The sequence below is a fragment of the Microcaecilia unicolor genome, chromosome 1, assembly GCF_901765095.1.
Source record: "Microcaecilia unicolor chromosome 1, aMicUni1.1, whole genome shotgun sequence".
NCBI classification, from domain to species: domain Eukaryota; kingdom Metazoa; phylum Chordata; class Amphibia; order Gymnophiona; family Siphonopidae; genus Microcaecilia; species Microcaecilia unicolor.
In genome coordinates, this window is record NC_044031.1 from 252,884,806 (window position 1) to 252,902,934 (window position 18,129).

General features: G+C 43.5%; 1 protein-coding gene across 3 annotated transcripts in view; it reads right to left on the bottom strand.

Annotated features, from left to right (window-relative positions):
- PPP1R17 (protein phosphatase 1 regulatory subunit 17) overlaps positions 1 to 17,713 on the bottom strand; it is a 38,544-nt gene extending 20,831 nt beyond the window's left edge. For 2 of the 3 annotated variants that reach the window (XM_030205669.1, XM_030205653.1), the window contains exons 1-4: positions 17,625 to 17,713; positions 12,815 to 12,917; positions 7,273 to 7,416; positions 4,961 to 5,119 (exon numbers count right to left, since the gene is read on the bottom strand). In XM_030205669.1, the coding sequence (XP_030061529.1) occupies positions 4,961 to 5,119; positions 7,273 to 7,416; positions 12,815 to 12,893 (382 nt within the window). In that variant the 5' untranslated portion in view covers positions 12,894 to 12,917; positions 17,625 to 17,713. Of the gene's footprint in view, positions 1 to 4,960; positions 5,120 to 7,272; positions 7,417 to 12,814; positions 12,918 to 13,092; positions 13,097 to 15,267; positions 15,282 to 17,624 lie in introns of those variants that run through there. The other variant, XM_030205661.1, reaches the window with a different exon arrangement.
- Positions 17,714 to 18,129: the final 416 nt, after the last annotated feature.

Genomic DNA, 18,129 nt, shown 5'->3' on the forward strand with positions numbered 1-18,129 from the left:
GAACTATCTGTCTCTAATCTAATCTTGGCTAAAAACCCACCTCTTTGATGCTGCTTTTAACTCCTAAACCTAAACCTTCAACTGCCCCTATCCCTGATATGTCCTGTCAGTCCTAACCCTTATCCCTTACTTGTCCTGTCTGTCTGTCATAATTAGATTGTAAGCTCTATTGAGCAGGGACTGTCTCTCCATGTTCAAGTGTGAAGCGCTGCGTACGTTCAATAGCGCTATAGAAATGATTAGTAGTAGTAGTAGTAGTAGTCTAAGCATTTTCAGAGACAAATTAGCCTGCCAGTGCTCTCAGGGCAGAGTAAACTCTATCTTTTGAGGTATAGATATATTTTAAGAATTAATGCAGATTGCAAAATGTAGTGTGATCTGCTTTACTATTACTCTCGTAAATATCAGTGAGCTATTATGCATGCTTTTGTGTGCAGTGCAGTTCATTAATATTTTCCTTATAATGGGGCATTTCATGTTCTTGAACAGTGCTATTACCACACAATAATGACATTTTAATGCAAATCAGAAGCAAATTTAACTTACACATCCCTTCTTTCTCTTTTCAAAGAAGAGACAAAAAAGATTAACTTAGGGCTTTTTTTTTACTAAGCTGCGATAAACACTAGCACGTGCTTACCACAACTTAAAAGAGTTTACTGCGGGATGCGCTGAGGCGTCCCATGGTACGTTTTGAATGTACACACACAAACCAGGTGCTACAAATATTTTTTAATTTTCCTAGGAGGGGGTATGTCTGGGGGGCAGAGAGTGGGAATTTCTGTGCTAATTGCCACATGCTAACCGATTAGCGCAGGATTAGCGCATGAGCCCTTACCACCTACAAAATAGTAATAGCCGCACGCTAATGGCAACATTAGCATCTGGCTATTCATTTGGAAAATGGAAAATCAGCTATTTTCTGGCAGCGGTAGAAATGGCCTTAGCGTGCGGGAAAGACCCGCTCAAGGGTGCGCTAAGGCCACTTTCTATTGCGACTTTGTAAAAGGAGCCTTTACTATTTGCAAAAGTATCCTGTGAAAGAGCTGACGTATACAACATACCACCTTCTTAGGCTAAAACTTACTACCTCTTTCAGCTTTCTTTATTTCAGCAGCTAGTAACGCATCTTCAAGTGTGAGAGTCACAAGAACCAAAAAGGAAAGAGAAACTCCAAACCTCACGGATGTGTGTAAAGCCAACAATCAGGACTGAAGATTCACTTGCGCTTCTTGCTTTGTGTAAGCCAATTATCAAAAGGCTCAACAGAGCCGTGTTTTGGCAGATGTGCCTTTGTTAGGAACCTTATCTTATTACCCACAGAAACAAAAGCGTAAAAATGTTGAATGGTACAAATATAGTATACATTAGACTCAAATATATTGAGTGGTAACTCCAAGCTATGAGCCCAATGCTGGGTGTTACCGCTCGACATGTCTGAGTCTAATGTGTACTATATCTGTACCAGTCATTATTTTACACTTTTGTTTCTGTGGGTACTAAGATAAGGCTCCTGACGAAGGCATTTCTACTGAAACACAGCCGTGTCGAGCCTTTCGACAATTGGTTTACATTGTTTTTGAAGTAATCATGACCTGATTATCTGGATTTGCTTTGGTTTTCTCCTTTTTTATTTCCTCACTTCTGACTGTTGTCTTCAACTGTGAGCCCATCCATTGAGGTTGCATAAATATCAGAACCACTACAAAAATTTAAAAATTAGAGACGGTCTACTCCTCTTCAACAACAAAATCAATGCTATGAAAGACTCACTGAGAAAATCTATAAATCTGATCACAGTAAACAGCAGAGAAACCAACTCAGTGCAAATGGATTAAAATGGATTACACAAGAAAAAACAATACTGAATGGGTAAGCAAACTCTTAAATGAACTTGCAGTTCACAAAAGAGGTAATTTTAAATGGCATCCATATGCAAATAGCAATTTCAGAAAGCTACCATTTACATGTAGGAATAGATATTCAAGATGAGTCAGAGGCTAACCCGGATATTCAATGGCAAGGTTAGGAGCATAAATCCTTTGAATGCTGAGCCCATTTGGCTGAAAATGGGGTGAAAATTTAGGTGCACAGCTTTTTTTCAATATTAGGTCCATTGGATCAAATTCTATAAATGGCACCTACAAAATCGGTGCTGATAAAAACCGTGCTTAGTCTATTCTATAAATCTCACTTAAAGTTTGGGTACAGTTTATAGAATATATGTAGAACCTGTCCCCATGACTAAAATTTAGACGCAACCATTTACACCAACTAAAACCTGGTGTAAATGACCACACCTAATTTAGGCATGGATCAGGGGTATTCCATAAAAGTGCGAGTAAATTTTAGGAATGCTCATGACCTACCCATGCCCCGCCCATGGCCACACCCCCTTTTGTGATCCACGCATTAGAATTTACATGCACCACTTTACACAGCTTAGAAATTTGCACGTGTAAATTCAAATTAGTTGCCAATTAGTGCCAATAATTTCTTGTTAGTGGTCAATTAGCTTGTTAAGCAATTAAGTTGCACATGTAAATCGTCTACGCTTGTTTATCTACGCTTGCAACTTTAGTCGCCATTGATAGATTCCAGGGGATTGTGCATACTACATAGCAGATGTAAAAGTGTGATGGTTTTTACAATGGGATATTTCTCAAAGACAAATATGGGTACTTTACCCTTGAAAAACTGGTATAATGTGTACTTTGGCTGCACAGGTTAGGCTGACCATTAAAACATGTGGAGCCATATTTTCAAAGCACTAAGACTTACAAAGTTATATAATAAAACAAAATTGCTCTGTGTTAGTGGCAACTCTATGCCTGTTTTCCTGAGTAGCCTAGTGGTTAGTGCAGTGGACTTTGATCCTGGGGAACTGGGTTCGATTCTCACTGCAGCTCCTTGTGACTGTGGGCAAGTCACTTAACCCTCTATTGCCCCAGGTACAAAATAAGTACCTGTATATATGTAAACCGCTTTGAATGTAGTTGCAAAATACCACAGAAAGGCGGTATATCAAGTCCCATTTCCCCTTTATCAGAAATGTCTGTGAAAGGGAGTACTCGGGTGCAAAGACTGGGGTTACTGTTTGATCCTCAATTTTCTCTCCGGCTCCAGATTCAGCAGCAGGTACACAGTTCTTATTTTAAACTTCATTCGTTGAGTACATTACCAATACTTTTGCCAAACATGGATCTTCTAAGAGTTCTTGAAGCCATGGTTTTGAGCGGTATTGATTACTGTAGTGTAACAGCCTATTTGGGTTTGCCTGCCACTTGTACTATATCTGTGCAGATGTTTCATAACTCGGCAGTTTGCTTATTCTTTGATTTGCTAGTTTAAACATATTACTGTATATCTGAAGAGACTGAGGTGGTTACCAGTTGCTTGTCGTGTACGTTATAAACTACTTTAGTTATTGCATAATGTTTTATATCAGGAGTTTTCTTTACATTTGAAACAAGAAGTGCAAAAAGTGTTCTATGTCATTAATTACGATTACTGATGTTCTGTGATCTGGTAATGCCTGCCTTAAATCGAGTGCATTTGGACATAATTCGAAAAGGAACTTTTTCAATAAATGGACCATTGGCATTGAATAAGCTGCCAAGTCGACTTAAAAATGAGAGACATGCACAAACATTTAAGCGACAAATGAAAACACACTTGTTAAGGACAGTGATCCAGCATTAGGCGGTCACAAGCACAAACGGGCGGTGGCCCAGCACAGCAGGACTAGGGGGGAGGGGGCGGGGGGAGGGGGATGGGAAGTATAGAAGAGCTGAAGCACAGGCAAGTTAGGAAAGGGATAAGTAAGGGGGAGGCACTAAGGAATAGAGGACCTATAGGGAGGCAGGTAACAAGATAGGAAGTCTGGGAGGTGGGGAAAGAGGTGACCTCTGGGAGCAAGAAGGGCAGTGCCTGCAAGGTGCATTCACCATTTTAGCCTGCTGCTTCCACAGCTCTCCCACCCCACCCACCCCATATCAAGGAGGTAGGGACTTGTCGCAACATTCCACAGGCGGTGGGTCCTAGCCTGAAAGAGTACACCACACTATGTTTCAGATCAAAGCAAGGTCAAAGGTCATGTGGTTGTTGTCCCATGCTAGCAGTGGCATGGATGATGTCTAAGATCAAGGGCAGTTCCCCTCTTGTATGGAGGGGGGCCAGTGCCAGATTAGCAGATGATCAGCGGAGCCTACCTCAGACTTGGACGGAATGGGGAGGCTGAAGGCTTCAAGAAAGAGAGTCAACGGGTGTGAGAGGGAAGATGCTTTTACGGCAATCCCTTGAGCAAAGCTGTGATGTTAGCACCTGGGCATGTCGGCGGTATATGCCCCAAGTGGAGCAAAAAGCTACAGCATGATTATGGCAGAAAAAGAGAGAACTATGTGACTCAAAAAGGCTAGGCCACTTGCCTCAAATGCTCTAGATAGAAATCGAGTCATATATTTGGTTATTAGTGTAAAATGTATACATGATTGGAATTTGCTTGCTATTGTGAATAATTCATAGATATAAATTGTAGAATGCTGCGGCCACAATAAATTCCACTCTTTATTGGATAACTGGTCAAGTGTGAATATATACTATGTATGGTCTGGACTGAAAGGAGAGTGCTGAAGTGCCACCTGCCCGATTTGCGCTTAGTGTTCTATGTGCCTGCTGGTGCTACTACTTAATCCATCTAGGGAACCTGGACATTTGTTCTCTTTTTGATTGTGTATTGTGAAAAATTTGTTTTGTAAATTGTTTTTTATGTGATTTGATGTATGTACTTTTGTTTGCCGCCCTGGACAAGGGCCTGTTATAAGTAATAAATCCAATCCAATCCAAGTCCAAGCCAAGTGAGTGTTAATCTAAAGTAAATAAAGTCTTCCTTGCATGATTCCTCTGCTGTTAACGGTTCCAAGTTCTAAGCTAAAATTATACCTTTTTTCTGCTGCGTTACCTGATATAAGTGGTGGTAGGTGTAATGCTGGTGTGTCCTTTCTCCTGGGTTTTTTCAGCTGCTCCTCAGAGCTCTGAGAATCTGGACTTACTTTGCCTTTTTGTGGATTCATTTGTGTATTACAAATTCTAGTTTGCCGTTCAGAGTCAGGAAATGTGCCTGTATGAGAAAAAGTACGTCATTTATAGAAATAATATAAGCAAGGACTCAGGAGGGGGGAGGGGAGAAAAGTTGGCCTAGTGGTTAGGGTGGTGGACCTTGGTCCTGGGGAACTGAGTTCAATTCCCACTTCAGGCACAGCCAGCTCCCTGTGACCCTGGGCAAGTCACTTAACCCTCCATTGCCCCAGGTACAAATAAGTACCTGTAAGCCACATTGAGCCTGCCATGAGTGGGAAAGCACGGGATACAAATGTAACAAAAAAAAAATCATAATTATGACAGACATGACAGAAACATTATTGGTTAACAAGGGGTCCTTTTACTAAGCTGCGTTAAAAGGGGGCCTGCACTAGCATCAGCATGTGTTTTTGACGCACGCTGAGGCCCCTTTTTACTGCAGCAGGTAAAAGGCTGTCTTTTTTTTTTCTGAAAAAGATATGGCTGCGCAGTAAGTGAACCACTTGCTGTGCAGCCATTTAAGAGGGGGAGGGAGCACTTACCTCCACCCGCTGAGGTGGCGTTAAAGGCTCTTGTGCTAACCAGCGCACGGTGCTTCCCGATAACCTCCGGGTAAGCACCAGCACTACAAAAATAGCAAAGATTTTTTAAGCACCGGGAATGGTGCATGCTGGGGGTGAGAACTACCACCTGGCTGCTGCGGTAGCCAGACAGTAGTTCCAGGTTAGCGCGCAGCAAGCCTGTTGCCATGCGCCAACCTTTTAGTAAAAGGGCCCATGAAAGACATACCTATTATGATACAACTTTGAGGAAAAAGGCCTATACTTTAATGTTTTTCTCATCTAAAGTTGGTATGGATAGATGATTCTAGTCATAGGATTCATATTACCAGGGAAAATGACTCGCCAATCTGCAGAATAAAAAGTATCAAAAATCTAGAAAAACATATTTTTTTAAAAAACGATATAATATTTGGGAAAGATAATTATAAAAATATTTGCATATACCATATTATCCTAAGTATACGACTGTCCCTATCTTAGGAACCCTTTTCTAAGCTGCATTAGGCGCTAATGTGTTTAACGCAGCTTAAAATGTCATACCGTGGGACACACTCGGATGTTCTGTGGGGGGTAGAGAGTGGGCATCCCGCCACTAATCAGTTAGCACAGCTACATTATCACCCACTAACTTGTTAGCAGAGGAATACGTGTGTAATTTTTTCTGAGGATCTGAAAGTGGGTGTGGCTATGGGAAGGACATGGGCAGATCAGGGGCATTTCTAGGATTTGCCTGCAGTGTTATAGAGTTTGGGGGGATCTGTGCCTAATTTAGGGTTCAGTTGGTCTAAATCCTTTTGGGGCCCTTTTACTAAGCTGTGGTAAAAGGGGGACCTGCACTAGCATCAGTGTGTATTTTTGACGCGCGCTCATTATTGCTTGTTAAGAGCTGTTAATGCTTAACAGCTTGTTAAAACAATTAATCTACGCGTGTAGTTATAGAATATGCCTAGATTTACACACAGAACCATACGTAAATCTAGGCATGTTATATAGAATCCGAGGGTTGGTGCACTTTTTTTTGGCTCCCACTCTCTTGATTGTTATCAATGTTCTTCTGATGTTTGTTACTTTGTGCCACCAATAAAAACTTTATCAAAAGAAAAATGATGTTCCTTATCCAATCCACATCAAAATGTATACAAACCAATGGCGTAGCTAAGTGGGGCCATGGGGGGTCTGCCCCCCCCCCAATTTCCTCTGGGCCCCTGGTTTTGCTGGCAGGGGTCGCCAACCCCAGCCAGCTGAAGCGTTGTCCAGCGCCAGTCTCCAGTGCTGCCGCATTGCCTGCCCTGCTCTGTCTTCCTCTCATGTCCGGCATGCTCCTTTTAGTGAAACTGAGCATGCTCAATTTCACTAAAAGGAGCGTGCAGGATGTGAGGGGAAGACAGAGCAGGGCAGGCAACACGGCAGTACCAGAGAATGGCTCTGCGCAACACTTCAGCTGGCGGGGGTTGGGGACCCCCGCCAGCCAAGGTATTTGCTGTGGCAGTGGGTGGTGAGCGGCAAGGTGGCAAGGGGGTGGCGGCGGAGTGGCAGAACAAAATGTGCTGGCCCCCTCCCACCGCAAAGTCTGGCTATGCCCTTGGTACAAACTATAATTTAATAGCATGCAGACTAAAATCTTGCTCACTCGGTATGAAAGGGGGCATAGGCAATGCAGGTGTGTCTTTCCTCTTAGGTTTCTTCAGCTCCTGGTCGGGGTTCTGAAAATTTTTGCTTGTTCTTTGATTACTTTCAACATCACAGTTTTTTATTAGCTGTTCAGAGAGATCATCTGCACACACAAAAAAAGTATTACATGCACAGAGCAGATTATTACTTTTTCAAATCTGTTTACCTATGGAAAAAAATATATTTAAAAATTAACCAGCCCTCTCGGTGGGTAAAAATACTCACACTATATGGAAACCACAGGTCCTTTGCCATAAAGTTTGCCTTTGAAAATGGCCCTTGAGGATAACGTCCCTGGGTGCCTTCAAGCCCCACAGCCTCTCTCACAACAGCCCTTCCTGAATTTTACACTGGATAAAATGTATACTGCACATCAGGGGCGTAGCCAGACAACAGATTTTGGGTGGCCCTAGGCAAGAATTGGGTGGGCACAAAGTGTTCTCCCCCCCCCCCCAAAAAAAAAAAAAATTATCTCAGCTGGTCAGAAAACGCTTCTTTCCACCTTGGCAGCAGGCATGCACTGAAAACTGAGCATGCGCAGGTGCCGGTGTCATGGAGAGTAGCGTTTTCGTTACAATCAGAGGAAAATCTTCAGCTGGCGGAGCTTGGGATTCCCACCAGTTACCACTAAACATGTGCTACTGTTGGGTGGGCCTGAGCCATAAATGGGTGGGCCCTGGCTCACCCAAGCCCACCTGTGGCTACGCCACTGCTGCACATGAATGTCTATATCAATTTTTATGTACTGCCTTAGCACACAATGGTATTCACAGTTCACAATTCTAAAAATGAATAAGGAAAAGAACTGATAGAAAAGACACCAAAGAATCAGAAAGATCAGAAAACAGAGAAGAGAAGGACAGAAAGAGGAGAGAAGCAACAAGGGATCACTAATAGCCCCTCTTCCCCGCTGCTAGACACCGTGGATAGTGATGCTAGGTCTGAAGGGGTCTCTTTGTGAAGGTGGACAGCCTGTTTTAGGGGATCGGGGGGGGGGGGGGAGGGGAGTCCGATTGGTGGTGGGTGTCTGTGGGGTCTCTTTGAGGGGAAGTCTGTTGGGGAGTTTATTTGGAGCCTATAATAGGGGGAGGGACCTTTGCTGAGAGAGGATAAGGGGAATGAGCAAAGGAATTAGAACATTATCAACCCCTTTAATAGACAGAGGGCTGCAAAAGCACAAATTTATATTTACCATGAAAGTCACTAACTAACCTGCCAGTTCTGTGAACATTGTGGTAGAATATATTAACTAATTTCAGCTTAACACCCTTCTTTGCCCCTTAAAAGAGCCCCTCTATAAGGCACATTTGTACCAGTAGACCTCACCAGTGCTGTTCCTAGCTTTTTCGCCACCCGGGGCGGGTTGCCACTGATCCATCCCCTCCAAAGCACATCACCCTACCACCTTTCCTCCTAGCAAGGGGTGCATGGAGTCAGCATGTGCCTGTCGACTCTGCTACTCCCCTGCCCCAGAACAGGAAGTAACGTCAGAAGGGGCAGGGGACTGGCAGAGCCGACAGCTGCACACACCTTGCTACTTGCATCCAGGGCGGACCGCCTTCACCGCCCTACCCTTGGTGTGCTACCGGACCTCACTACTCCAATCCAGATTTTCAAAGGGAAACCTCCATTTATATCAGATGTACCCACCAGGGAAAAAAAAACACAACCACTCACACCACACATATGTATGCATTCTCGCTCGGATTCTATATATGGACTTAAAAATTGTGTGTGTGAAATTAGGCATGTGTCCAATTTCCATATGCAATTTAATTGAATAACAAACCAATTAGAGCTGAGAATTGGGTGCAAATAATCAATTATTGATGCTAATTTGCAATAATTAGAATTTACATGCATATCTCGCTAGGCATAGTCTATAAAGATGTGCGCATAAATTCTAATGCACGGATCTGAGAACAGGGTGTGACCATGTGAGGGGCATGGGTGGGGTATGGGCATTCCAAGAATTTATGTGCACTGTTACAAAATATGTCTGATCCGCACCTAATGTAGGCATGGGGATTTATACTAGATTTCAATTGGTGTAAATCCTTGTGCCTAAAAGCTAGACATGGCTACTGGTGTTAAACGGCGTTGTTTATTGAATTGCTTAATTTTATTAAAATGCTGATTTATTTTACTGAAGCACTGTTTACTGAATAGCTTATTTTTTTTTTTGGCGCTGATTTTTCAACACCATGTATAGAATCTAGTATTCTCTCACTCTTCAGACACAGAAACACATTTATTTAGTGAATGCCTCCTCTTCCAATCAACTCTTCCCATCATCATGTGAACATAGGTGGTCGGATGGTGACTCAGTTGTTTGGGGAGGCTAAAGTGGGTGGGGCTAGGTGAGGTTATAGAGCGGGGCTAGGGTTGTCAAGGGTGCATGGGTAGGGCAGGGAGAGGGAGTGCCCTGGATTGTCCTACAGTACAGACATGGTTACCCATTTAACAGAAAGTAATAGGAGGTGTGCATAAATGCCTGCTGGAAGGAGCAGTGTAAATGTTGACATTCGGCTTCTCCTCTATCACCTGTTCCTGATGGACCGTCCCCCCCCCCCCCCCCCCCCCCAATGATCCTGGGTCTCAAAATGGCTGCCAAGACCTGTGAGTGAGAGGGACGGATAGAGAGGTGTTCGACCCAGGGAGGGAGAAATGCTGTTCTGCCGTACCAGGAGAAGGGAAGGGAGGGATAGACAGAACAAAGTACTGGATGGGAAGCGGTCGAGGTATAGGGATAGGATAGATGCTGGACCATTTGGAGGAGAGAGGAAGTGAGAGAAAGACAGAAAGAGAGAGCAGATTGGGGAGGGGAATAGGGGGAAAGATGCTGGATGGAAGAGAGGGAGAGACACTGGAGACCCAGGAGGTAGTGATACTGACGTGAGGGGGTGGGTAGGGAGGGATACTGAACCCAGGTTATAGGAGTGTGGAACGAATGGGAAAAAAAGGGAATGGACAGGAAGACAGATGCTGGGCATGGAGGAAGTATAGGGTAGAGAGTGAGAGGAGAGAGTCTAGCTATGGAGGGACAGGTAAGACAGAGTAACAGAGGAGAAACGCTGAATATAAGGGAGGGTAGGGACACTTAGAGGGCAGACACTGAAACGAGGAAGGATAGGAACAGGGACACAGAGGGGAGATACTGGACAAGATGGATAGGGATGCAAAAGAAGGATAGTGGACATAGAGAAAGATGAAATGTCAAATGGACAAGAGACACTGTAAAGACTGGAAAAAAAGAAAGAAACACAGAAAAGAGAGACCGGGATCAAAGTGAACAGAAAAATAAAATATTCAGACAAGATATGAAGAAAAAAAGTATTCTATTCTGAATTTATTGATTGGAATATTTCAACTTTTGAAAATGAACATTTCTGATATTTTACATTTGTTTCAGTTTCTCATTCTAGTATATATTGCTGCTATGGACAGGACCAAGTGAAGATCTCTTCTACCTGGATACCACCACTGAACTTCCATGGATGCAGGTAGGCCCCAAGGGAGATGAATCAGCATGGTGGTGGTAGTGGGGTGTTCAGGGGTGGGTCTGAAATGGCAGGTTGTTGTTCAGGGGTATTTGAATTGGCAGGGAGGCTAGTGTGTGTATGAAGGGGGGGGGGGGTATGAATCAGTGGGGGAGAGGCAGGGGATAAAGCAACTGATGGAGGCATTTATATGGGTCCCAGCCAATATTCAGCCAAAACCTGCATAAGTATCTTATGTATATCCCAGCTGAATATCAGCCAGGACTTGCATAAGTGCAAGTGGCCAATAGGAGGATTAATGTGAAAGGGGATAGACTCCGGAGTAACCTGAAGAAATATTTCTTCATAGAAAGGGTGGTAAATTCATGGCTTGACCTCCCGGTGGAGGCAATGGACATGAAAACTGTGTCAGAATTCAAGAAAGCTTGGGACAAATACAGAAGATCTCTAAGGGAGTGAAAGGGAGAGTAGATGGCATCAGTGGCGTTCCTGGGGGGGGGGGGCGGTGGGTGTGGTCCACCCCGGGTGCACACCGCTGGGGGGGGGGGGGGTGCCGTGCGCCTGTCTGCTCCGCTCATTCCGTGCTCCCTCTGCCCCGGAACAGGTTACTTCCTGTTCCGGGGCAGAGGGAGCATAGAACGAGCGAAGCAGACAGGCGCGTGGCACCCCCTCCCCCAGCAGGTAAAAATGCAGCAGGTAAAAATGTCCTTTCGCTGGGGGGAGGTGTGTCCTTTCACTGGGGGGGGTGTCCTTTCGCCGGGGGGGGGGGGGGTCGCGCTGCACCCGGCAGGGCCCATTGGCGATCCACCCCAGGTGTCAGCCACCCTAGGAACGCCACTGGATGGCATGGATGGGCAGACTAGATAGGCCATATGGTCTTTAGAGGCCGATCAAAACCAGGATTCTCAGTTTGACTGAAACCAAATCAGCAGCTGAAATTAGTTAATTGGTTTTGGCTGAAACTGGAAATGAAAACAGCACCTCCTCCACCCCCAGCAGAAGGCAGGTCCTCCTGGGCCACTAGCACTACCCCCCCCCCCCCCCTCCAGAAACTGGATCCCAGCAGGCTAGGCCAGCCACCTGTCCCACCCTGCCCCAGTGGAAGAGAGTGGGTGTCACCGATCTTACTCCCCCGACCACCCGAAGGCTCTCCCCAGGCCTGCCTTTAACTGCCCTGGTGGTTTAGTGGCCTCTTTGGGGCAGGAGCTATTCCAGTCACTCCTGCCTCCACTGGTTCCTCCAGCAGGCCTCATGAGACCTATGGCACTAATCAGTGACCACGTCCACATTACCACGTGCTAACTGGCTAGTGCAGGATTATCGTGTGAGCCCTTACCACCTGCAAAATAGGTGTTGGTAAGTGCTCACGTGGTAATTTTTTTTAATGACTATGAGCTAATGGCAACGTTACTGCATGGCCATTAATTTTAAAAAAAAGGAACATTTCTTGGCCATTTTACTGTTGCAGTAAAAATGGTCTTAGCATGCAAGAAAAACCCAGTAAGGATGCACTAAGGTTTTTTGGGTTTTTTTGCCTTCGCTTAGCAAAAGGACCCCTTTCACCTGTTTTTAGACTGAGACATACAAAAGGACTATATGGAAAGTTGTTAACTAGAAGCTCATTGTGATACATTCACTTAAAACATGCAAACTATATACAAGTTCCCTGCCTCATCTTTGGAAAAGGAAGAGGTTGCTGTGTTCCTGACCCACCGAGCAAAGCTAGAGGGACCAGTATTTGACAATATTGTGGACATCCAGGAAACTGAAAAGACTATGAGGTTGATAGGACAGATTTGGGAACGTCCTGCTCTAGAGTTTCAGCACTTATATTTTGACCCTTGGAGAGAGAGACCTGCACTTTGCCCCATCAGCTGTCATCAGATTTGTCAGCAGAAGGCAAAGTCTATAAAGTTTCAGCATGGCCAAAAATCTACGGTAAACTGGACAATAACTAAGGATGATTCAGCCTCTCTTCTATAGGATCGAAATCATATTTACCTAAAAGGCTACTGCACTGGTCTTTTTTATCCAATCTGTCTTCTGGGGGGTCCGCTAGATGCACACATTCTGTGGACATCACTGAAGAAGGGTATTCTTAAAGCTGCAAAAAGAATATGTGAGTTGGAAAAAATATATTATTGTAAGATAATAAAAATGTACGCAATGGACTTATGCCAGTTTCAAGCTCTTTAAGGGATCATTGTATTAAAAATAAAATTACATATAATCCAAAGGTGTATTTTTCATACATTTTAAATTCATTTTCTATAATAAACCATTCTGCTAGAAATGTTTAGCTAAGATGACTCTAAAACAGTGGTTCTCAAACCTGGTCCTGGAGGCACCCCAGCCAGTCAGGTTTTCAGGAAATCCACAATGATTATTCACGAGAAAGATTTGCATGCAGTGGAGTCAGTGCATGCACATCTCTCTCACGAATATTTGTTATGGATATCCTGAAAACCTGACTGGCAGGGATGCCTCCAGGACCAGGTTTGGGACCCAGTGCTCTAATAGCTGCCTGAAAAGAAACTGATGCAGCCAGAAAATTAATAAATGCTGACATAAGGAGGTGTGACCAGTATCCCTCAGATTCTATAGGTTGCCCAAAGCTGGGCGTGCATCAGAGATCTGCACCTAAATTAATTAGTTAATGAGCCATTAACAATCAATACATGATGTTAATTGACCCTTAATTGGCAATAATTAGGATTTTCATGAAGATCAGCTGCAGGCCTAAATCTATCCCAGTGCAACTAACTTTTCTAGTGTGCAATTCAAAAGGGGGTGTGGCCCTGGGCGGGACAGGGGTGTTCCACAAATTTTGGTGCTGTATGGTAGAATACCGGGGTTACATGGCCAACTTGCACTCCAGGATTTACACCTGGTTTCAGCAGGCATAAATCCTCACACCCAAAGTTGGGCAGGGGAAACCGGGCAAAGAGCTACTCTATAAAACGTGCTCTGCCTTGAGCGCCCTTTATACATTAGCACTTAGGAGGAAGTTTTCCCAGTGCCTAATTTACTGAATCTGGCCCTTTATGCCAGAAAAGCAACAGTTTAAAAGAGGGAAAGTACATGCATGCTGTCTGTTATAAACTTGGTGCTTATACGTGCCACCAATGACGAAAGGGTATTTGCCCCTGCCCTGGAACAGGGATAAATATGCGTGTGAGTGTGTGCTGATTATTCATGTATCCTATTGCATTTTATAAAGTATATTTTATAAACCTGAAGCTCTGCTCAGTCCTGCACCCAGGACACTCACTTTACATCTGTATAAAGGTATGCATAGGATTGCTCCCTCTGTACCCTTCCATACTTCTCTTTGGTGGGAAATGTTATAAAATACACTTTCTATATGCAAAACTCAGTTTTATACCTAGAGAGCCTTTATAAAATTATTCCATAGTCTAGAATACTCATTAAAGATTATGTCCGTTCTCTAGTAGTAAAAATGAAAGAGTAGCAAAGTACTATCATAAGTATACAAGTGCATAAGCATTGCTTTACAGGGATAGATCAAAGGTCCATCTTATCTTATCTTATCTTTCTTAGTTTTTATAGCCCACAGTAGCGAAGGAGCAGTGTGCCAAAAGGACACTTCCAAGAAGACAGGAGGGAGACTGAAATTGCTGAACACAAAGTTTATTCATGAAAAGACTCAACGCGGCACTGTGTTTCGGTAAAAGTGCCTACCTCAGGAATGTAAAAACAAATATATATATATATATATATATATATATATATATATATATATATATATATATATATATATATATATATATGTTTTTAGACTCCTGAGGCAGGCACTTTTGCTGAAACACGGTGCTGCGTTGTCTTTATTTTTATATATATTTGTTTTTAGACTCCTGAGGCAGGCACTTTTGCCAAAACACAGTGCCGCGTTGAGTCTTTTCATGAATAAACTTTGTGTTCAGTAATTTCAGTCTCCCTCATGTCTTCTTGGAAGTATCCTGTTGGCACACTGCTCCTTCACTACTGTGTTACTTATCGTAGTGTTCCACATTCCTCCAACTTGGTGGTTGATCCTCACGTATTCCCATAGTATGAAGTCATTTATTCACCATGTGGGAAAGTCAAAGGCTATGCAAAATCATTTTCAGAGAGACAGTATGAATGCTTTAATGCCTGAATTTGAAAAGAATCAACTGAAGGTTTTCATGGGTCATCTGTGGACACCTGTGAGGAAGAGTACCATGAGGTTATGATAAGAATCCAACAGGAGATGCATTTTGACCATGTTAAAGTTGCAGACTATAAGGAAGAAAAAAAATGACCACATGCATGCATCCGTCATGCCATGCCTCAACTTCAGCATCCTGCCTCCATTCCATACTACCTACACCAATCACCACACCTCAGTTTTCTACTTCTCCTTCCTGTACTGCCATCTCTGAGGCTTTACTTCAACAAGCTTTAATCTCAACTCCACACACACATTCTCCTTTGCTACCGAAGGCTCTAGCAGCACAGGTAGTCTTCCAGTGCAGAGAGGAGGCTGAGATACAGAGGAAGACCAAGGTAAATCTTTCTTTCCCTGGCTATGATGTCTGGCTCAACATTACATTTCTCTGCCCACATAAAAGTATTTAGCTGAGTTAAAAAAAGGAATTACCAGAGATGCATTAACTGTTTATTTTGTGGGTTTCAAAAAGCACATGAGCATCTGATATTTAAATGCATATGCTGCCCCGCCCCCAGGTTGGCCCCTTGTACATGCAGCAGGTACAAAATATGTGGGAGATTTTAGAGCATGTATTTCACAGCTCCTAATCACCCACATAATCATGGATCCCTTTTGGAAATTAGGAGCGGTGTCATTTCACATTTTACAACAAATGCAATGTGTGTAAGCTAAAAGTGTCCACGTGCACTGCAAACACTGAATGCTGCAGTTCTTCCTCCACCTCCGTGAGCTTTGTATTTAGGAAGAGGAGTTGATGGGGGAAACCCTGAATACTCACTCACAGTCATCAAGCTGCCAAGACTGCTGCTAAATAGTGAGTGAAAGTGAAATACACCTTCTGCTTATCCAAAATATCTTAAACCTGGTACTTCACATCCCTTTAGCATTATTCATAGACAAAGACTCAGAAAGAAGAGCATGCCACTGCTTTGTCAGGACACACTGCATCTTAAACTGTGCAACCCAGCAGCAGAACGACATACACACAATACGATCCAGTATTTTCACAGTTCACAGAACTTAGTATTTACATTAAAAAGCTTTTCCACCAGTTCCCCCTTTATCTTTATATTACTAAAGTTCTTCTTTCATCTTCTCTCTTCTTTTGACTTTCTTTAAAATTCTCCTTTGTTTGTGTGTCTTCTCCCTTCTGAGTTTCTCTCTCATCACCTTCCTCCTCTGTCTCTCTGATACCTCTTACGTTATCTTTTCTCTCCATCTCTTTCATCTGTGTCTTTACCTTTCCTTCATCTTTTTTCTTTCCTTCATTTCTTATTATATTTTTCATTTTTTTTTCCTATCTCCCATATCCATTTCTTATTCGTTCCTTTCTCTATCCTTTTTTTACTCAGGTTATGCATGTTCTGGTTGTTGTTGAAGGGAAGGGGGGAGGTTTACGAGACAGCAGGGTGGTTGTTGTTTGGGAGGCTACATTCGGTGAGTGTTTTGTATAATAACCAGGACATCAATTAACAGATGTTAAATCATCTTAGCACACACTACATTTTTAAGGTGTGCTAACAAACTGAGGGGCCCTTTTACTAAGCTGCTTTAGGTACTAACGCACCCCTAACACAGCAAAAATGGCCTAACATGGGACACGCTAAAGTGTTCCATGATAGTTTTGCCATCTGTGCACGCTAACCACATGGTATTTTGGGGGGGAGGGGCATGTCAGGGACAGAAAATGGGCATGGATGCCGTAATCAGCTAGCGCATGCACATTACCACCATGCTAACTGGTTAGCACATCCATAATACGGAAGCCCTTACCACCTAAATAAGAGGTGATAAGTCCCATGGTAATTTTTTTAAATGGCCATGCACTAATGCTAACATTAGCATATGACCATTAAAAAAAAATAGAAAAAAAAGCCCTTTTTGACAACCACTCTAAAAAGGGCTTAATGTGCAGGAAAGGCCCATGTAAGGGCATGCTAAGCCCATTTCTTAGTGCAACTTAGTAAAAGAACCCCTGAAGGTGAACTAAGAAATGCACATTCCTATGTAACTTGGCAGGACCCATACCCTACATCTTGAATGCTGGGATAGTAAGCAACAAACAACTTCACTCTCAATTTACAAATCTCATTAAGAGGATAACATCCTGGGGAACTTGGGCATGGTTCACTGGAAGCCTAACCCCTTGCCTCTTTGCAGGATGGTCAGTTCCATAACCAGTGCAATTTTTCTAGCAAAAAAGGTGCCGGCACTCAAATGCCAGGCCACCCTTCAGGGGTGGGATAATCACTGAGGGACTCACTCCACAATAGCCAGGCCCCCTGCAACCAGTCACAGAATCTATGACAAAGGCAGAATTGGTGTCTTGAGCCTGAGCTCTTTCATTAAAACCTATGGTCCGTGGGTCAATTTTAGGAGACAGTGGAAAAGGTGCCAGTACTCAGTACCCCCGAGTACTACCTCAAAAAAAGCCCTGTCCATAACTATACCTGAGCTGCCTCTGTGTTAGGTGGAAGTGTTCCCCAGTTACAAAGCAATCCCTTATCTCTGTACTTGAATCCTGCAGAAGATGCTGCAAAGTTACTCAGCATTCCTTCCTCCAGCTAAAGCATCCATCCAGAAAGCACAGGGACTTACCGAAAAGTGGGAAGGGTGTGATAAGCAGTGCCTGTGTGCTGAAGTCAGGCCTTTCTCCTCTGCTGCTGCTCTATCATCCAGCATGCCTTATCTAGGAAGCAGCAGCAGTAGCAGTGATTTCCATGGCAATCCTTTGTTTCTGAGTTAAGTAGCACTAGGAAACACACCCGCGAGCGCGCACACACACACACACCAGCCTTTAGCCCTGCTGCTTACTAACCAGCATGAAATGTGAGATGATGCATGCTGCCTGCCTGCATTATCACTGGAATCAGCACATTAACAATAAAGGGGGTGAGGGTGGGGGCGGGGAAAGAAGAGTATTTTCACAAAATCCAAGTGAAGAAAGAAAAAGCCAGAAACCTATTTTAAAAAGGGCCTAGAATATCCATCATTGTGGTAATAAATGATATTACTTAAAACAAAGCTAGAAGGGACAAAGCCAAAGAAAGTGTGTATTTCAAAAAGAAAAATAATCACTGACATGAGATTGTGTATCAGAGAA